The sequence below is a fragment of the Anas acuta genome, chromosome 1 (assembly GCF_963932015.1).
Source record: "Anas acuta chromosome 1, bAnaAcu1.1, whole genome shotgun sequence".
NCBI lineage: Eukaryota > Metazoa > Chordata > Aves > Anseriformes > Anatidae > Anas > Anas acuta.
The window spans coordinates 83,610,917-83,633,013 of NC_088979.1; the positions used below are offsets into that span (position 1 = coordinate 83,610,917).

General features: G+C 34.8%; 1 protein-coding gene across 8 annotated transcripts in view; it reads left to right on the top strand.

Annotated features, from left to right (window-relative positions):
* The window catches only part of CASK (calcium/calmodulin dependent serine protein kinase), a 213,819-nt gene that overhangs the window by 174,571 nt on the left and 17,151 nt on the right, over positions 1 to 22,097 (top strand). For 3 of the 8 annotated variants that reach the window (XM_068685966.1, XM_068685975.1, XM_068686029.1), the window contains 8 exons: positions 3,415 to 3,603; positions 4,134 to 4,212; positions 6,987 to 7,072; positions 8,610 to 8,678; positions 14,559 to 14,627; positions 15,993 to 16,028; positions 18,795 to 18,991; positions 20,265 to 20,380. In XM_068685966.1, the coding sequence (XP_068542067.1) occupies positions 3,415 to 3,603; positions 4,134 to 4,212; positions 6,987 to 7,072; positions 8,610 to 8,678; positions 14,559 to 14,627; positions 15,993 to 16,028; positions 18,795 to 18,991; positions 20,265 to 20,380 (841 nt within the window). The remainder of the gene's footprint in view (positions 1 to 3,414; positions 3,604 to 4,133; positions 4,213 to 6,986; positions 7,073 to 8,609; positions 8,679 to 14,558; positions 14,628 to 15,992; positions 16,029 to 18,794; positions 18,992 to 20,264; positions 20,381 to 22,097) is intronic. The other 5 variants (XM_068685990.1, XM_068686000.1, XM_068686007.1 and 2 more) reach the window with 3 other exon arrangements.

Here is a 22,097-nt window from a genome sequence, read left to right on the forward strand (position 1 = left end):
TAAGAGTCTCCAAATGTCAGAGACAATTCCATTCTCTCCCATCATTCTACTCCTGCTCCTAGATGCATCTTTTAAGATGTTGCAAGCCTTTTTTTTTTTAATGGCATTCTGCCAAGCTCCTTCAGAGCAAAAGCCATTAAAATAGATATTATTATGAAAGGAAATAACTGTGTAAAACAGTGTTGTTGGTCTGCATTCAATGTGTTTGCCAGGCATTACAGAGGGCAGTACTCCTGTTAGTAAATTATTAACCTCCAATGCATAGGAATTGTAGCAATACGATGCAATAAATAGCACCATGTGTGTTAACACTTGCCTGAAACAGAATATTTTACTTATTTTATTTATTTATGTTGTTATCTAATGTGTATACTTAATTAGAAGCCAATACTGTGTAATCTAGCTCATTTACTTACAAGTTTTTTATGTGTTTACAATTTAGACTATGTATAGGACTTTACAGAATCAAAGTCAATAACGTACAGGTTTGTTAATACTGTTATTGCAATTGGAGATGTTCAAGTTCAAAGGTTTTTGTTGTTTTACTGTTATTTTACCCTTGTATGCCATATAGGTACAGGAATAAATTATGAATTTATTCTATACATTTTGAACATTGATTTGAATAAATGTATGTAAATTTACATAAAAGTCTTCCAGCAAGTAATTAATTCAAGTATCATTTAAAAGATCATCAAGTACCTTGTTTTTTCTGTACAAAGAGCTTTTATTCTATTGCACAGCTATCAGTAATTTTGCAAATACACCAAAGAGATTTTTCTGTAACAGGTTCTGTTACATGTGTTTAGTATGTGGCAACAATTGAAATGTTTGCTGTACTAGAAGACTTTTATTTAATTAAATATTAGAAGTCTTTTCTGTCATCTTGTGCCTTCCTACACTCTTCTTTGTAGATAATGATCATTTAATATAGTATAGCAGTTGTTCTTACTAAACTTTTATCTTCAGCAGGATTAATATGTTCTGCAGGGAATAAGGAGACAGGGAAAAAATCTAAATGATCAGGATTAACAGAAATGAATGAAAATAAGTGTCTTTAGGTAAAGTCTAATCGCAGTCTTTATATTAAATGTTTTCAGTATTTAAATTGAGGTTAGTGCACTTTAATGTCTGTGCTTGTGAATTTGTGTTAATTTTTGTTGAAACATTCAGAAGTCATCTAATATAATTATGAAGCTTTAAAAATGTTCCAATTACCATATGTTAGTCTTAAACAAGGTATGTATTATTGCTAAAGATACAGTTTAAGCGAGGCAAGTATTTGATGTGAAACAAAGGTAAGGCACTGAATTACATAAGAAATGCAATACTAAAGGTGGAGAGCACAGCAGATATAGGCAGCTGCATTAAGTCGAATAAGCAGTTTTGAGTAGATAGAGCTGAGGGAGGTGCAGAAGATTACTCTGCTCTGCTAAATAGTGTCCGCACACAAAGCCAAGACTGTGCTCCTAGAATGGATGGGTTTTAACAGCCAGAGCTAAGGCCTGATTGCACTTGGATGCTCTGGTCTTACCTGGGGCAACTGCAAACAGCTTTCAGATACTGGAATGAGTATCTGATGTTTAGAAATACAGCATTAAGCTAAATCTGCATGTTTGCTGTAAACCTATATAGGAGTGTTCACATAAAAATTTATACCCAATTAAATAAAACAAATAAAGAATTGATTTAGTTAAAATGTTTTGACTTGCATTTATGGGCAAGACCTTTAAATATAAAGCATTGCTTTTAGGTAGTACAGATGAAGGTAGAGGAATTGTTGCAAGTTTGAGCTTGTGGTAGACAAAAAAACAAAATGCAGATACAGTTCAATGTTTAAGTAAAATAGTATTTATGTAGATGAGCTTGAAATGCTGGAAAAACAGGAGTGAATGTGAGCAGAGTGTTGCTAGTTTAGGGAATTCTGTTCCATCATTATAATGCTGAATTCCTAACTATAGTTTGATTTGAGGAGAGGTAACTTACACTGGTTATGAAGCTGTCTTTTTTTAACATGGTACACTTAAGAAGTGCTATTTTAGGAATAAATTTAGAATTTAATAGAGGCCAAGAAAATCCCAGTTTTTCCTTGAATTCCACTTCAGAAATACATTTTTAACCACTATTTCAGTTTGCTTTCCTTAAACATTTTAATTGAAGACTAAGATGTAGCAGAACCAGATTTTTCTCCCAAAAACAATTCTAGGTGGTCAATCTCAAGCCTTGCAAGATTGATGGGTTTTGTAAGAGCATTTAAATGGCAATTAGCAAGATGTTAACTATCATACATATTGACCTAACTACAGTGGTGACTGATAAGTCTACTGTATATTGTAAGAACTTAGGTTGGATTTATCAGTTCTTCTCTGAAAAGTCCAGCCATTTGATTACAGAGGTGGGATCTTTCTCTGCTTAATCCTTGATGAGTTAGTACAGGAGTAGTACAAGCATGTTCACATATCATTCGTATTTAGTTTTTGGTCGGAAGCAATTTATCTATAATATACTCATTGTTAGGAGTTGAATGAAAGTATGAAATGCATATGCTCCAGGGCTCTTAAAGATACCCTAGAGAAAAGTGAAATATTAAAAAGCCTGGTACTGTTGAATACTGCTTTGCAAATGTTTACACTTTGTCCCACTTTCATCTTATAATAATGTGTTACACTTTTAACAGATACACAGGTTTCATGTCTTTGCCCTAGCTTAGAGTACTTGCACAGTCAGTAGTTCTGCTTTCCAAATATAATTAAATATATTTAATCAATTACGTATTGTACCATTCTTTGCATCAGGAAAGAAAGCAAAATTAATGAAGCAGTATTTGATCAGTTTGTTGATTTAGATTATAACTTTCATCAAGTATTTTGAACTCAGTGCAGTTGTACTGGGGCCATGCTGTAGGAGAAGGAGAATATGGAAGTGTTTAAACTGGTAAACAAACAAAACAAGTATTTAATTCAGTACTGATCCACAGTCTGTCTTTATTATAATGAAATACCATGGGATCTGAATACCTTTTCATTTTTGAAGGGTAATTATTGGGGAATAATTTGCTTTAAAAGGTAGCTTCCTAATTCTGTGCCTAGGCACATAAATAATAATGACTTAATTCTGATACCTTGCAGGTGTCGAGAAGATGGGGGAGAGGGAAGCAACCTCATTTTCATTGTGGTATCTACAGTAGAAAATGATGTTTACTTATGTAGATTTTAAAGTCTGGGATATGCATCTGCAGTCTGATGAAGTTTATCTTAGACTCTTTTCAGAGAAAAGTCCCTGTATAGAAAGTGAGGCCAAAATACCCCGAGTTTCCTCTAATGTCTGGAGAGCCTCAAAAGTATTTATTTGGAATGAGTAGAAGGGCATCAGAGATGGTGGAAGGTGATGGTCTTTTACTATAATCTCCTCTAGGCCTTACTTCAAACTCATGATGTAGTGGCACATGAAGTTTACAGTGATGAAGCGCTGAGAGTTACACCTCCTCCCACCTCTCCATACTTAAACGGAGATTCTCCAGAAAGCGCCAACGGTGACATGGATATGGAGAATGTAACACGAGTTCGACTGGTGCAGTTCCAGAAGAACACAGATGAACCAATGGTATGGGGAGAACCTCGTTGCTTGTTTTGCTTGACTCTATACTGGTAAAGACCGGTATTATATTGAATTCAGTGAAAGCTTTTGCATTTTGAAGTTGCCAGTATAGATGGAATAGTTCAGCAGCCATTGTATATCCTTACCTTCCTATATATATCCTTCAGTTAAAATGCTGTGCATGTATTCATATTGCAGGAGTACCTCTATAGCTGTTTTTGTTTAAAAATGAACTTGTAGTAGTTATTACTAGATTAGGCTTTAAAATGTAAAACTGAACTGGACAATCTCTACTTGAATATAAAATTTCATTTTTAACAAACCAGCATCTTATATGCTGATTTATGAAATTATTGCATCTTCATCTTATAAATAGCATCTGTTTTCATTGCTCATATTTAAATGAGTGGCAAAGTTTTTTACCTTAAAATTTATACTCTGCCCTCCAGGTTTTAGGAACAGTGACTGTTCTTAACCATTCAAGAGTCACAATGCTGAATGTTTTATCTTAAGAGTATAAACATTTCTTTTTCTAGGGAATCACTTTAAAAATGAATGAGCTGAACCATTGCATTGTGGCAAGAATTATGCACGGAGGAATGATTCACCGGCAAGGTAATCATGTGTCATAAATGGTTCTGCTTTCAAAAAAGATTTAGATCATTCTGTACAAACTGTGTAACGGCACATATTCCTCATTTTGATTGCTACTGTTCCATAGTTGTCAACCCCTATCTAGATGGAGTCCTGTTAACTGCGTTTAGCACCTCTGACTCGTAGATGTCTGCTTGTGTTGTGAGATGAAGGCTCATCATGTTTCATTTAGGCCTTAATTAGAGGAATGGGGTTATAGCTCACTGAGAGACTGAAATGCCAATAATTTCTGAAGCCAAACTTATTTAATCCTATATTTAAAAATAAAAAATCCTTAGACTGGTTACAGTACTTCTCTTTGCAAAAATGGAGGACCCTTGTTCAACAAAAAAAAAAAAAAGCTTCTCCATGTATTTTCATGCAATTCTTGAAGATCAATGTACTTTTGATTTTGAGCCTTATAGAAACAATTTATGAAATAAAAACATTCCGAGTCCCTACAACACGTATCTTTATTTTCAGTTTTCATTACGATAGAAAAACCTGCAAGCATACATGTTTTCTCATCTCCAATCTACTACTTTTTTCCAGGTTTTGTGAACAGATCAGGTGTAAAAAAAATAATTATTAGCTGGATTTTGTCCAACTTTAAACAGATAACCTTCCCTGCTATGTTATTAGCTGCAAGCTAGGTTCACACCTTTAAAAGGGTTACTTTATTTTTTTCCAGTTTGCTGTCTTTTGCTTTTTATAAGCACAGAAGTCTACATAATTTGTCAGACCAGAGTTCCTTCAAGCCTACTTTTATTTCAAAAGAAGCTAGGAACGGGGAATTAGGAAAACAAAGCATGAAACAAGGGAAGTGTAAAGCACTCTTTTCCCTAATATTCTCACTTTTTAATTATATAGTGCCTTTGATTTCTGAAAATGTGTGAAATGTAACCTATTCTATACATACTTCATCTAACTAAGGTAGCTCTTTTGCACACATAGGTTTAACCATTCTTCAGTGTTTCTGTAGTATTCTCATCTGTTTTTAGTGTATCTAATCTTCTGAGTGCTCTAGGTGCCTCTTAGCTTCACTATGTCATTTAACTGCCTGAATTTAGAATATTTTTACTGAAAAGAACAACACAAATGTCACTGAGTCATCATCTTGAGTACATGTCTTTGAATCCTGTAGACAAGGTCTGTGGCTCTTGTTTGTTTGTTTTTAATGATACTGTTTCTGCTGTCTGCTTGCTATGTGGAGAACTGCCAGACAGAATCAGCAATGACTAGGTAACAGATATACTGACAGTGGTAGCTCTTAGTGTTGTAACCCAAATGTGTTTTTTTTTTCTCTTGCTGATTGTCTGGTTTGGGGTTACGCATGCAAAAAAGTGAATTCATTATTAAAATCCATTTAAGAAGAGGTCTCAATATGGCATTTAAAAAAAAAAAAAAAGGGTTTCCAAAGAAGGAAGAGGATTTACTGGCTTCCCCTTTAAACAGTAGCTGTACATTGTCAGTGCTGCATTCTCAAAATGACTTAGTAGTCCTGGTAAGGCTTATTCAGTTCTAACAAAATGCAGGTGATGTCTTGGTAAAAACACAATGGTACATTCACAGTCACTTCGTTTCCAAGTAACAAAGTTTTCTTCTGGCTACAAAACACATTTCTGGTTAGGGACCCAGGAATTTGTTCTGTCTTCTCTGTAATAGAGTAGGCATTCTCATACTTCTGTGGAGAGCAAAAGCACACTTCCTAAAACTGTCTTCACTCTGGCTTACAGAAACAAAGAAGAAAACCATTTATTCCAGAAGTACATCCGTTCTTTGTTATTATAGATGTGTGTGTTATATAATAGTAATTCATGGGTAGATTATGTTCTGAGTAAACATAGCACAGCCAGTAGAAAAGGAACCAAAATTAGACTGTTAAGTGTGTATGTCATGGGAGCCACAAATGGTATGCAAGACTAATTATTCATAAATGTCAAGAATATTCTTTTCTGACAAGAATATATATATGAAGAGTAAGAAGTTCCTGCACATACTGTAGAATTTTTTATGGAAAATCGCTAGAAAATTGAGTAGGTTTGAATTACTCAAGTCTAAAACTGTCATCTGAAAGAGACTCTTAGGTTGCTTCTAATCCTGAGGATAATTAATTCATTTGGTGCCACCTCCCTGTTTATCTTTTGTAGGGTCTTAAGAGACACATTGTGGCATGCCATTCCTATCTCAGCTTCAGCAGGGCAGTTTATGACTTGCCTGAGCTAAGTAGATGTTTCTTTCATCAAATGAGATTGTAGGTAGTCACACCAATCATCTAGATTCAAGCTGAAGTCAAGTGTACATACAGAAAATTCATACTGTAGTTGTGACAAATCCAAATCACAGAAATGAAAAAATATAGCAGTCTGACAGATAAAATTAAGATTATGTCCAGAAGCCAGACTGCATTAAGTAGTCATCTGATAAAATACTGGAACGTCTCTGCTGAACATACTCAGTCAGCTAGTTGCAGGGGACTTTCTGTTCAATGCATGAGTTTTTGAAGTGTGCCTGTAAGGGAACCGATGTTTTTCGCATTAACTATAAAAGGTGCTGGGGCATCTCATGCTGGCATATTGACTGCAGTCTCAAAGAGATTCTAATGCATCACTACCATAGTCCTTTTATGAATCTAGCCAAAAAACTTATTTTAATGTTGTTTCATATTTATGCATTTGTATGTATATTATTACTGTCTTACAATTCACAGTTTGTGTACTCAATTGTGGTGATTGTGTGTTTTGTTGATTCTACAGGTACGCTACATGTAGGCGATGAAATACGAGAAATAAACGGAATCAGTGTGGCAAATCAGACTGTAGAACAACTACAAAAAATGCTTGTAAGTGCCTGAAATCTTTCTCACGTTCTTTATGCAATTGTCTGTCATACTTTGACAAAATTTTCCGTAACTGCATTGCAACTTCCCCTTTTTCTTCTCTTCTTGATGGTCACCAGGTGCCTATAATGCAAAATCTTTTTTGTTCAGCTGTTACAGGACTCTGCAAGCTCTTTCCTCTTTTTTTCTAGTGTCTTTTTTGCACATTATGCCCAGGAATGGTAGAAGGCACCTCTGTGTGTCATTTTATTTATTCTGTTTAGTCCCACAGAAAGATAACTGACACCCAGCTGTTACTGCAAGATCTATATGTCATCAGCTCTTAAAACATATTGAGTGGTGGAGGTTCCCCAGACTCTCTGGGCAGTTTCTGTTATAACTGTTCTACATTTTAGAAAGTTTTTTTTTTTTGTTTCTAATGTTAAACCTCCTTTGTTGAAATCTGGTCAGGCCTTGATAATTTCCAAGGAACAGGACAGGTGCCTCTTTTGGCAAACAGTTCCAATACTTAATTACAATACAGAAAAAATGTAGCTGGACCATCCCTTATTTCATCTTAGAACTCTTGTGACTTACAGTTATTGAAGTTACAAAGAAAAAAAAAATATGTTGAGCTCAAACAGTCTGGCTTTTTGGAGGAAAATGGTATCATGGGCCTTGCTTAGTAGTCAATTTGATATTCCATAACACATTTTTTTCTGCATGCAACCCTGATCTTGGATGATAATCATTATTCCTCTTGTTGTGTCCAAAACCAAATAGACAAGCTTAAGTAAATCCAGGCAAATAGTATATGGAGGCTTACAAGATAGCCAGACAGAGAGAGAAGGAAAAACTCCAAGAACATTTGAAGTGATCTGGTTACCTTTCTGCCCAGATCCAAGTCCTGCCGTTGTCAGCCATGTGGTGGCACTTATGTTTTAACTGTCTTTTAAGAAAATATGGCTGTGAAAATATGTTGCCATAGTCTACTGCTGTTCTACAGTTACTTCTTGTTATGAATATTCTTACAAAGTAGCAAATGCAAACTGTCAGACCCCCATCTTCTATTTTGATGAAAAACTATTTCTTACATTTCTGCCTTTAATGAAGTGACATGCAACTTTTCCAGAAACTGTTCATCTGTTCATGTGCATTCATTAGCATGTATGATGAAAGAAGAAAATACCACTTTTATAGCAAAGACTGTGTAGATCACAAGCATATAGCTACCAAAAAAAAAAAAAAAAGATTGACATCCATGAATTTCTCACCTCAAAATACAGCTGTATGTTCTAGGCATTCAAAAACTGGTCAGGTGAACAAACTGATGATGCATGTTTGTCTTTTTAAATTAATGAGAGATGATCTAAGTGTTCATCCTAAATGTTCATTTGTAAGTGCAATAACAAATTTGCTGCAGCAATTTAGCTTTTCTGAATACTTACTTCAGGAAAACCTACAGCTGCTCTCAGACTAACTCTGACGCTTTTCTATCAGACATTACTGATTTGGAGATTTTATATTAAGCATCTTTAATGAAGCATTTCTCTTTTTACAGAGGGAAATGCGTGGAAGTATCACCTTTAAGATTGTGCCAAGTTATCGCACACAATCTTCATCCTGTGAGGTAATGTATTTAATGAACCGTCCCATTTCTTCCTCAGTCCTGTAACTAACTGCCTGCTGATGGCTGAATGTTACTGCTTTCTGGGAAATTGTTTCTGCCTGTCCTGTTAGATCACGCACACCAATTTTACAACAAAGATAACGGAACACGAGTAGGTCCCACCTACCTACTCAGCCCTGCCTTCATATTCATCTCATCAGCACCTTAACTAACTCTTTACAGCCTATATAAACAAAAATAAATAAATAAATAAATAAATAAATAAAATAGGAGAGGGCATCCTCAACTCACGCATTTAGGAAGCCCCTTTAAAAATTACAATTTAAACACATTCTCCAGGAAGTCTATTAAAGTTCCTAAGCTGAGGAGCTGTCCTCCCTTTTTAGGCATGAAACATTATTTTGCTGCTTTGGGCTGTTAAGGGTTAATTGAAGAATCTGTTTCTGTATTACCCTGTTGAGGTAAATTTGTGATGGTTGTCTGTAACAGTTACATGTGGCTCAATATTCTGTTTCCATGCTAAAATGGTATTTGTCATTACAGAAGAAAAACAGATTTGGAGTTCAGTTCCTGTTGAACTAGAAACTTGGTGTTATGGTTTTTGCACAGTAGCATTGTTTAATTCCCTTTTGGTCACAAAATTATGTTCCAGATTGCAATTGAAGGGAATTAAATTCTCAAAAATGGCTACTTGAGAGTTACAGTTCCAATTTAAGTGTACAGATGGCATATGCACTATGGAGATGATGCCAGTCGTTCTGTGCCACATGCTTAATTGCGCAAACAGTTTCCAAATTAGAATTCCAAGAGTGAAATCACAATCCCTGTTGAAGTCAAACATCTTAACCTAATTAGAGCTGTGATTTCACCCTAATTGTTTTTGTGTCTCAGCAGATGCTAGAACATATAGAAGCTGCTATTGTGATTGTCAGAACAATCTGTTTGGGTAAAAGAAAAAATTACTGCTTTTTGGTTGCCTTCTGTTCTAGAAGTCAACAAGAACTAACAGGTTTTCGAGACTAGGCATTTGGCAAACTTTCACCTGTAAGGTATAAATATGAAGCAGAAGTTCTTCATGAAATACAAAGGCTTTAAAAAAAATCAAACAGAAATTCTAGTGTGCTGATGCATTTATGTATCAACTATTTTGCTGTAAATAGCTGTAATAATAAAAGATATCTCACTTCCAAATATTGAAACACAGAAACTGCTGAAACTATATACCTCCTGGGAAGATGATTATTTGGCAAAAATTAAATTCAGCATGCAACTTTAATACCATTAGATGTAATTTTAGTAGTAGTAGGTCATTTATTTTTCTTAGCTTTCTGTCTTCAGGTTCTTCACGGCTTTATTTCGTAGAAAAGAGGAAAGGAATCATACCTTTCATTGGACAAAACAGCAGAACTGAAATGTGTGATCAAAGACAGAAACAAAATTAGCATGACAATTTATCACACTTTGTGGCATTTTGCATTCACTTAATCAGAGGTACCTGAGTCTATTCCACCTGTTTGGCCACATCTATGACTTTGACTAGTGCTCTGACTGTTAGAAGTGTTCATAAAAAGCCAATATTTTCAAGTTATCCTACTAAGTCACCTCTAGTCCTTTGGTACAGAGAGAATTTCTTTCACAGGATTTTTCAGGGTTGTGATTCAGATGAGGAATCATATTCTTTACCATTGATACAGGCTAAAAATAGACAAATGATATTACTAAGACTCTCCAGCAAGCTAAGTTCAGAGATATTGGGTCTTCGCTAGTAGTACTAGTTAAGATTTTTGGCAGTATTTTGGATATTTCAAAAAAGTTATGTTGTTGGTCTTTCCTGCCCACCATTACTTGTGGGTTTGTGCTGATGTAGTGTAGTTTTACCAGAAGAAGAATGTAAAATAGAATCAGTAATTGTTTGGGGTTTATTTTGCTTTGTTTTGTTTTTAAGATTCATACCATGATCACATCATTGGGTTTCAAAATACCTAATTTTGAATAAGCAGAACTAAATAGTAGTATAATCAGATGTAATATGCATATATGCTTTTTTATATAAAAGCTGTCTATATGCCTTTATAATACAAAGGTATATAGGAGTTGTTTTTGAGAGGAACATATTTATCAAATAGCAGAGATTTACATCCCACTTTCCTGGAGTTGATGAGTGTTGTGGTGGTGTTTTCTAAATACTTAAACAATTTTGCATATTTTGGGAAGTCTTGTCCTTATAGTATGTGACAGATTTCAGTGTCCCTAGACAGTTTTCAAAATCTTGACTGAATAATTTCAAGTTGCTTAGGGATTCCTGGCTTCTACTGCATTTGTGCCTTCCATTCCATTCCCAAGTCTTTTATTTAATGGAGTAGACTTTGCTCAAAAACACGCTACTGTGAGTTCCCTTGTAGAAAATCTTGATCCAGTTGTTCTAGTGTGAGAGCACCTTCTTAATCTTTGGCGTGGTTTGTGGACCAAGTTACGAAGGTATCTAGATAACACAGCGGTCAGGATGTTGTATGTTCTGCTTCAGATACCCAGAAAATTACAGACTTCTGTTTACACAAACGTGAACTTAAGCAATTATTACAACACATTCTTAGAATGGCTGGTGGCTGTATGTGCTCTTTGTACATTTAAGCTAGTACTTTATCCAACTGAGAAAGCATTTTGCTCTAGCTACATTTGCATTCTTACTTTGTACTTGAAAAACTTCTGAACTTTTTATAGTGTTAGATATGTAAAAATAGTAAGGGAAGGTTTTTTGGTTTGTATTGTTTTTTAAACAAAGAGCTTTCCTTATAAGCAACACCCTTTGTTTCAGATTGTCTTGTGAAAAGCTTAAGTTGTTTCATTAAGAAGAAAAGCCTTTATATATGTGAAGACTTAAAAATATATTGTTAATCATCATTGATTTACTTATTTAGCCTTTCAATGTTTCCATTGATGCTATACTCTTGAACTTTTTTATGTTTGTGTTAAAAATGCTTCCAAAAAGATTCTGTGATCAAAACTGGAATTGAAATGTATTTGCAGATTTTTTTAAAGTCTTGGTTTTGTGGATATGGCAACACTGTCATTACTGTAGCTGTTTTTGTCAGCATCTAATTTGACTGAGCCATATCTGGTAGATGTAATTGACTTCTGCTATAGGATTGTGTCTGACACTTAGGTTTGTAATTCAGAATCCACCCATAACAACAAGGAATCAATGGGAAACTCACTTTGCCATCATTTGGAAGTGATTGTGAATGTTTCCTCTCAGGGTTCAGCTGTGATGCATGAACTAAAGAGCAATGATCCAAAAGAGTACCATTTTGTTATTTGGTTTGTGGCTAGACAAAATTGGAAAGCCTAGACATTCAAGTAATACTGAAATCTCATTTCTACACTACTCAGAATCATTGGTTCCTCCAAGTGTTTTTCTGCTCTTATCCTTAGGAGAACTAGGAATTTCTCTGACTTAGTGGAGGAACAAAGTCACAACCAAAGATGAATTATTCTAGTCCAGGTCTAAATAGTCTTAGCTTCCTACAAGGATCTCTCTGCTCATTGACTTGTCTCATTAGACCACACATAATACAGTTTTTCTCATAACTTTTGAGACTGATATTTTTTGAAAGAAAGATTAGGCCCCTAGGAAATTAAGAATCTAAATGCCTTTAAAATTGTGGCCAAGTTAACTAAATACTTAAAAATTGTACATACACTACTTGACTAGATTGATGTATTATCTTCTTATAGTTAGTACTGAAATCACCAATAGCACTGAAAATGTGCGTTTTCTTCAATACGTTGTGACAAGCATTTGCTTTGAGTAGTGTTCTGCTGAGAACTGTTGGAGGAATAAAATCAAAATATTTTCAAAACAAGAAAATTTCCTTCAAAGGGAGAAGCCTTCAAGAGAGGCCAGAAATAGCAGCATTCTTCACATTACTTTAAACTTGTTATTCTCCAAATGACCTGGGTGCTTGCATAACTTTCCAAAGTTTTCCCTAGCCAAACCATCACTGGACTAGTAGTCATAACAAACTAGGTTTAAAAACAAAAACAAGCAAACAAGCAAACAAAACAGGACAACAAAAAGTAAATTTTATCCTTCATTGCTTCTTGAAAGTGAGAGAAATTGGCAGAGCCAGAGTTGCTGAGGAAGGGTAAGATCTGCATATGAAAGAAGGAAGTTGCTACTTTTTTATTTGGAAAGAAGTATCTCCTAGCTGCTATTTAATTATGGAAGTGGTACTAATATGCAATACACAAAAAAAGGAATAGTGGTTCCTTTAGGTATTTTTTTTCCAATAATTAGTAGCTTATTTGGTCTCATTTGAACATTTGAAAGTTGTTATGCTGGAGTGATCTTGTAAATAAAATTAGTACTGATTTCCTCCAGTTCATTATGTGTTGCAAACCATTTCAAGAGCCAAATGAGCATTTTGTTTGTGTGCATGTAGCAGGAGTATACAGACCTACATATGCAATGATTTTGCAGTGGTAATAGTTTCAGAATTCTCCTCAACTGTGTTAAAATCAAAGCAAACATCTAGATAACTATATATGGAACTTTCTGAAATCATATGCAGTGAGTCCAAAAGAAGTGCAGAAGTTCTAAATGAATTTGTTGCACATCAAGTATGAAGGCAACAAGAATGAGAAAGTATCGCCTGCCTTTTTTTTTTTTTTGATATTTTAAAATAGCTGTGGATGCTATCACATAATGAATAAAAGTTAGAGAATATTAATAGAGGATTTTTGCCTGATTAATGCTGTTACATGAACAGTTCAGCTCCAATTCTGTTTTTTAATCTGTTCACAAAAGGCACTAATATTGATAAAATGTGACGGGGTAACTGTGTTCTTTAAAAACTGTTTTACCCCTTTTATGCCTTTTATGTACTATCCTTGATGTTACATGAAGTTACCAAACATTCCTAAATTGACCTTTGATAAGGAATATTGTATTCCAAAATTCCTTTGGGGCTAAAGGGGATTCTTACTTTTTCACAATGCATGAGTGAATCATTTAATTTCCTGAAGAGATGGCTACTTAAACTCAATGATCTGATATTACGGAATTAAGGAATAAGTGATCAAAATGGCATGTGAAGAAGATTGCTCAGCAAGTAACTTTCTGATCTCTGCAAAAGCTAGCCAGAAAGTCCTGTTACCCTTTCTGTAGAATTTCTGCATCTGCTGTCTTATCACTGAAGTGTAGGACTACACTGGTAGCGTGACTCAAGAAAGGTGGCTTTTTTAAATGATGTATTTTTGCAAAGTTTAATGTTTTTAAGCCCGTAAGACTGTTGGAAGGAAAAAATAATAATTAAGCAATATCATGTAAAATGGATGAGGAAAGAGAAGAGTATCCAACTTTCTGCTCCTATATTGGCAGCAGTGTCTTTGAGACACTACAGAAATACATCTTAACAAGTACATGTAGAAGTTGGTCAACCTTAGAAGAAGTAGAAGGTGACCTCCATGTGGCTGAAAAAAAAATTTAGAAGCTTCTTTAAAATGGAATATTTGCCTTGTTGTAGTTCAAGTATGCAGCATATAACTTCTAGGTAATTACCTTTAGCAAAGGCACCAATATGGCCAATGTCCTTTAGAGTTGTCAACCATAGAAGATTTGAGAGTTAACAGATTTTCAGCTGTTTGATTGCTGAGGCAACATAAAAATAGTTATTACCTAGGACACATCAAAATGTCAAACCTGAATTTCAAGCTATGAACAAACTTTTCAAATTTACAGAGTTTGTAGTGTGGAAACTTTCACGGATGAAGCAGCTACGCAAGTGGTTATAAGGCTGTGGATGTAACTGTTCTTTTTAAAATATATCTGTGTTCCTGTGATAGTGTTGTGTTGTTAATGAACCTTGTGTCTTATTTCAGAGAGATTCCCCCTCTACATCCAGACAGTCCCCAGCTAATGGCCATAGCAGCACTAACAATTCTGTTTCGGTAAGATTTCCAGTTCCACACAGAGAAAGTGTGAAAGTTTTGTTGGTGCTCATCTGCCATTACTGTTATACTTATCGTGTGGTCAGTGGAAAATTTTGTCCTGCTGATAGAACCTAGGTTATTGCATATGTAACTCCCCATTTTTGTTTTCTAAGAGTTTTTTCCAACATACTCTTCTCATTGAAAGCCATATAGTGAGTTAAATGTTAATAACTGTAATGTGACACTTCAGTCATCCTTAAATCATTGTTAGCAGTTTCCTCAAAACTAAGCAAAGGTTTCAAGTGGAAGTCTTATTTCCATCCTAAACTTTGGAAGCAGTGTTTGAAGAAAGAATAACTGTGCAGTTAATACTTCGAGACCTTGTAGACTCCTTAAGTTTTGTGTTTTGAGAGACCTCTGGAACGTGTACTGGTTTCCGCTATCTGAGTTAACGAATTGGTGTGCCCTCTGCTGTTGTGGTACGTGCACATACTTTGTGAAATACGAGCCTTGCCTGGATATGAAAAGCAAAAGGAAGTGGCTTTAAACTGCACTACAAACCAAGCTATTATCATCACATCTTTAACACAAAGTACTTCCTGTTTCGTATGTATTCAGGTAGAAAGGTGCTGTTGATCTCCTGTTTTTCTGATGTATGGTAATGTTAAAATTTGTGTTGTTTACCATTTGTCATTGTTTGGACCAATGTAGTAACTGTACATGCAAGTTCCTTCAGTAAGAGTGCTGTCAATATCATGAGTCATGGGACTACCTAAAAAAAAAAAAAATCCTAAGTAACTACTCCTTTAACTATTAAAAAATACATATACACCATTACAATTGAGAAATGATTTGCCACAAGGTAAAGTACATCTAATTAATACAATAAAAAATAATGGTGTGGATGAAAAAAACTAAGAAATTTTTGTGAATTAAATCAAATTTGTGATATGATTAATAGTTATAATCTTACTCTTTGGCATAATTTGTCATGATACATTTTTAATAATGCAATTTTTAGTATTTATTATAGCCAACATTCTCTTTTAAAAATAATATGAAGTATTAAGTGGAAAAAGGCATTCATATAAAGAGCCTCTTTCACTTGATGGTGCTTTTGTGTTGAAGATGCTGAATCGTATATTAAAAAGCACATTCTCTATCTGCTTAAACTATTTACCTGCTTTCTTCAGCTTGCTGCTAAACAGCCTGGGTTTGATTTTTCTTTACAAAAAAAGTATTTTTAAAATGGGTCAATGCTTTTATACTTTTGTCTGACTTACCATTTTACTGTAATGTAGTATGAATCACTAACAAATGGTGTTGTATACCCTTAAAAAGTAAAATGAAAATTTCTTCTCCTGGGTTGGCTTTATTCTGCAGGACTTGCCATCGACAACACAACCAAAAGGACGACAGGTGAATAGATATCCTCCATGGGAATTTATAAATTTAGCTGCTAGTGAACATCCCTGCTTACCTTTTTCCCCTCATATTCTGTATGTGCTGAACTAAAACATTTAAGCTTAGAAAATTTGTTCCTTTTTTTTTTTCATTTTTCTTTTTCACTCATTTGTTTGTGGCTAATTCAAAATAGCATTTTTTCATGTGTCCATATGCAAGAGTAACATTTCATTGTAAATTTAACTTGAGATGTTGTTTTAATTCAGAATGCATTAATAGACTTGTTGTGCAGTCAAGTAGTCGCCTGTATAGATTTTCATCTTAGAAGAAAATATTATAGTTTAGCTGAAATGGAGACTAGTAGTACAAGTGTGTAATACTCTAAAACATTGTATAGATAAAGCTTCTAAAGCTTGATTTGGTTTATAACTAGTTATGAACATTAACAAAGCTCTTCAAAGAAGTACAGTAAGGACAATTTCTATTAAGCACTGGTAGGTCTAAAGATATCGTCATATTTTCAGTCACAAGTCCAGATCCTGAGCTTCATAACTTTAACCTGACGAATGTACATGTCCTTGTAGACCAAAGGTCTTCCATCCAGAGAACCTCAAGAATGCCCTTAAGGGCTCTGCAAATGATACCCAGTGATTTCTTTGCAATTTTAAGATTTTTTTTTTAACTGCAGCCTCCAAACCAACACATAGCATCAAAGGATTTGTGGTTCATCTTCAATAACTGCTACGCTTAACCTTTCCAGAATATGCCTCTGAATCTTTTAACTGTGGACTCAAAGGGTTTTTTATAATAATTCTTGCAATTCCATTCAAAAGAGTCAATGGACCTCATAGTCTGTTGCCTTTGAAAATATTTTTGTATTACTGTCTGGTTGTGTTGGCTGGAATGGTTATTACAAGAATAGATTGTTCTTGCTTCATTTCCCATTTTTAAAACTTACATCTTGGTTCTTTCAGCTTTCAGTTGTCTTCTGAAGTTTCAGGCTGTGTGAATGTAGTCCTGAAGAGGCTCTGTGACAGATGTTCCGAGCTGTTGTGTTAGGTTTTGTTTTTCCTCTCATGAGGTATTTTTCCCAGGAGAAGAGTGTGTTCAAGAAAATATCAGAATAATACCAGAATCAGAGTGTCCCTCATTCTTGCACCATTTATAGTTACCCTTTTATTTCAGGATTCTTTTCCCATTGACCCAGCATATTTTTTCTGGTAGCTTGAGACAGTAAGGATAATAGATACACTGGTATAAATAAGGAAGTGCATAATGTTCCATGTACAGACAGTATTGTCTTTGGGTGTAGATTTTGTAGATACTGTCTTAAACTGCAACAGGGACATGAAAAGCAAGGAAAAATTTCTAGATGGTAAAAATACTGGTCACTTTTCTAGACCTATATTAAGTTAGGGTAAAGTAAAACAAGGAAATAGTTCAATACTGACTACATCAGAGTAAGCGAATTACTAAGTAAGAGTACTTGGTTTTAAAATATCCTATTTTTCAGGTGAAAAAAAGAACTTGGGTTGCTTATCTAAAGTCACACACCCACTACCCAGCAGAATGAAGGTCAGATTAGGGCTATTACAGGTTGAGTTCTGCATTGGTGTTACCATCAGTTGCTAACTCTAAATAGATAAAAATGCATCAGGTACACGATAGTAGTGATTAGTCATTTTAAGTTAATTTATTCATATGTTGGATTGCAGACTGGATTTCTGCAGAAATAAACTTTTTTAAGTGCCTAAGATTGCATAGCTACAGCTTTATAAGAAGAGTTGAAAAGTGTTGCAGTTTAAATGAAGGATATTACTGTGCAATGTAAAGCTTTTTTTTTTTAATCTAGTCATCCTTAGTAAGGAAATCAGCAGTAGAGTATACATGGCTGTCTGAGTCACTGTAGGATGATGTTTGAATTTCATAAGCTGCAGAAATTATCCAATTATCCGTCTTGGGCATGACATTTAAATCTTGTTTTTTAGATCTTTGGATGCATCAGGGGCTGTAATTAGCAATGAAAACTAGTGATAGCTTTTATTTTTATTTTCTAGAGCTGGGGCCTCCCTAACACGCAAAGCAGGGATTAATATATTGTTTTAAATTGTGAAGTCAAAATCTAAATTTCTTCTGTTAATGTTGCTTAGAAAATACCTTACTCCGGTCATTATATGGGACAATTAATTTATATAGGATTAGACTTTTACTGAAAACCCTATACAGAGAATTTGTAGATTCCACCCAACTAACTACATGTAATAGGCCTAACAGTGGATTTCCTCTCTAATCTAAACAAAAGAAAAAATGGTACTAAATTTTCAAGTAATGTAGCCGAAGTCCTTTATGTTGTCAAGTAATATTTCTTGTCATACACATTTTAAAACATATCATGGAACTTCAGTTGGAAAGTGCAGTGCAGTTCAAGTCATAAGCCTTTGGTCTATAATGATTTACAATAGTTAATGTTGATTTGAAGGATCCTATCAGTTTATTATAGATCTACATAAAGTATTCAGAAGCATACATGTGCTCAATTTTGCTGTTCAGGTTTTACAGTATGTAGAAGGCACGAGCTTTCAAAATAACATCATACGTCTCCATTGTTTGCTGATATTTTTTTCTGTTCCATTTTCAACTATGCTTTTGCCCTTCTGTTTCTTCCTTTGCTTGTTGCAAGCAGTATATGTAGCTACATGCACAGATCAAGTTTTCATCTGTTTCTCTTAATACTGTACCAGTAATAATATGGCAGTGTCTTTTATAAACTCTTCTTTATAGATATATGTCAGAGCACAATTTGAATATGATCCGGCAAAGGATGACCTCATTCCTTGCAAAGAAGCTGGCATCAGATTCCGAGTTGGTGATATTATCCAAATCATTAGCAAAGACGATCACAACTGGTGGCAGGGTAAACTGGAGAACTCCAAAAATGGTACTGCAGGTCTTATTCCTTCTCCTGAACTTCAAGAATGGTATGACTTTTTACAGTTTTCTGTAAAAATGAATTTAGGTTTGCTTGCATTTTTGTCTTTCATGCTTGTCGTTGTTGTATAGCTAATTTTTGTGTAATCTTTCCTTTTTTTTTAAAAAAAAAAAAAAGTACATTGCCTCTGTTTCTGTGGCATTGATTTTTTTTCTCATATATGCTTAAGAGTTGCTTGAAATATCATATGTGTTATATTAGAAAAATAAGTACATGGTTTAATAACTTTTAGTAACTTTAAAACTTGTGCTTTCTGATATATTTTAGAAAAACAGGACTGGAGTTTACATACAAATTGTTTATATAAGGGGGCCAAATCTATTTCTCTTTTAGGCTATAAACACTGTTGCCTTTGGTACTGTTGACATGCAAGTTATTTAGGAATAAGGTTGTGGCTGGCAGTCAAGCATCATTGTGGGAATTTGGGGGTTTTCTTCCCTTTTCCTTTTTCATGTGAAAGCCAAATAGCAGAAAGAAATCATGGTGCAGAGAATCCTGAACAGGTAAAACAAACAGCAATGGCACCCAGTTCCACAAAAGCAATGCAGAGCCTTTAAACAACCTCCTGCAGAACCTGCTTCATAAACGTTTTAAATATATCGGTACAAACTCTGGCAGGCAGGTCCTGGAGCATGAATGTTAACAGACATAACTCAGGGAAGTTTATTAGTGTGGATAATCCAGCCCAAAATATTTCACAGATATTCTATATAAGGAATTGGAGTGCTGTAAAGGGTTTAACAGCACCTGTATCACCTGTACTGGCTAAGGGAAGTTTTGGTAGAAGAGAAACAGAGGCAGACAGCCATTTCACTGAATCTCGAGAGCTCCCTTGCAAGCCCTGACATATGGAAGACACTAGTATACACTAGAGTAGGAACACATGCAGTACTTCATCCTAAAGGTCATCCTCAAGACATTTCCCCAACACAAGAAGATTTGCCCTGAACTTTAGACCATAGTGGCCTTTCTAGACTTTGCTCTTCCAGTCTAGTCTGCTGCAGTGGTCTACAACCGTTTCAGTAGCTACCTTCCCTCCCATGCTCCCTTGATCTGTGAGCTTTACTGACCTACCAGTAAGAACATTCTGTATATCAAAATATATTAGTATATAAGTGCGTTTAAGTCATTAAAAATAGAAGTTTGGAAAAGCGTTACTGTACTCTTGTGCTATTAAACAATCTGATTTTTCTAATTCATCATGCATGGCTTTTTAAAAATACAGTTATTACAACAATTTTTCTTTCTACTGCATATGCCAGGCGAGTTGCTTGTATTGCCATGGAGAAGACCAAACAGGAGCAACAGGCCAGCTGTACTTGGTTTGGAAAGAAAAAAAAGCAGTACAAAGACAAATATTTGGCAAAGCACAATGCAGGTATGAAAAAAAAAATGCAAGTATCTTTAAGAGGTTAAAATCTTTACAATCTAAACCTTTCCATTAATTGTTTAGCTGGCACTGTTATTTTAACCTAAACAGTCACTTACAAAAATACAAATAAAGTTTTTGTTATGCCAACAACACTCTGCTTGTTCCTTGCTGTTTAAACATACAGCTGAATCAGTTAGAAGCAAGCTGCAACAAAACAAATGTATCATAATATATCCTAGTATGGACTTACATCATCTTGGATGTTATATTTAAAAAAGCACTAGAAACCAACAGGATATCAATTTTACAATCTGGTACTGGACTGTCCAATACAGAAGACTGTTCAGTAGCATTCTTGTTAGTATGTGTTTACGGTTATAGATTATATATGTAAAGACATGATGAAGGTGCCTTTTTGAAAAAAAAAAATCTTTACAGCTGCAATCGTAATAGGAACCACAGTGTAGTCAGCCTGTTATTTTACAGCTACCAGATTGAACAAACTGTGGAAGTTTTTCTCTTTGCAGTGATTTCTGCCTGAATCCTGAGATTTGGATTTCTATCTAGACTGATGAAAAATTTATTTGTTTTGAAAATAATACAAGTCTGTATTTTGCATTTCTCTTTATCTGTACAATCTTTGTGGAGTATCACAGTTCATAATACATCAGTACTACAGAACCTGCGTTAAGTTAAAAGCCATTTGAAAATAAAGTCTAAGAAAGTCAAGGAACAGTAATTATCATTTATACTCCTTAACTCACAGCCACATTTAAGATGTTCACAGTTAAATACAAAGTTACTTGTTAGCCTGAAACCTGTATTGTATTGTATTTTCTCTAAATGAAAGCTTTAACTTGTTTCCTTTCTTTTGCTGGTTTGCCATTCCAGTTGTTCTAATGCTTCCACTTCACTGTAGTAACACTAAACCACGTTTTACTAATTATGACCTTAATAAAAACTGTTGAGAATAAACTAGATTTTGCCACCTGAACTCTTTGAGAATATCGGCTTTAAAGTATCACTAATTGCGCCCAGCATACATTTTCACAGCATGCTACTCCCTTCAGTTGCGCCAGTATAACTTTGCATGGCTGTGCTGTCAACAGGACTAACTGAAGAACAACCCAACAAAAAACACTTTTTTTCTTTAGGACAGATAAATTTCTTAGTATGGTTCACAGCGCAACTACATAGTTAGTAATGTCAGTGTGACTAAGCATGGCACACTACAGAGGAATAAGCAAAGGAAAGAGGATGGTCAGGGAAGAAGCAGACAATGCAATGAGCTAGTTTTGCTCCTGAATACCTTGTATCAATCAAATCCCTGTCAAAGAAAGGTAACCTAAACTTCCCCATCTTGATTTAGGGGGGACATTTTGGAGAAGGTTGACAGCACTTTGGTTGCACGATTTGACCACCTTAGTGCTTGCCACTGCCAATACTTGTAGACATTTGTCATCAAAGTACAAGGTTTACCAAAAATTAGAAATATTAACATAAAAAATTATTCTTTTCAAAATATAATCTGACACTTCCCCTTCCCCCTAAGAAGTCAAACATTTAACAAAAGCACAAACTGGAATCAGTATTTCTCTCAGAAATGTGTATTGATCATGGTGTCCTTCAGGTAATAAAGGTGATGCCAGTAATAGTCCAGGGAATGAAGAAAAATGTAGGATATTAAGAGGTTCGCTGAAATGCTGTGATGCTATTATGTATT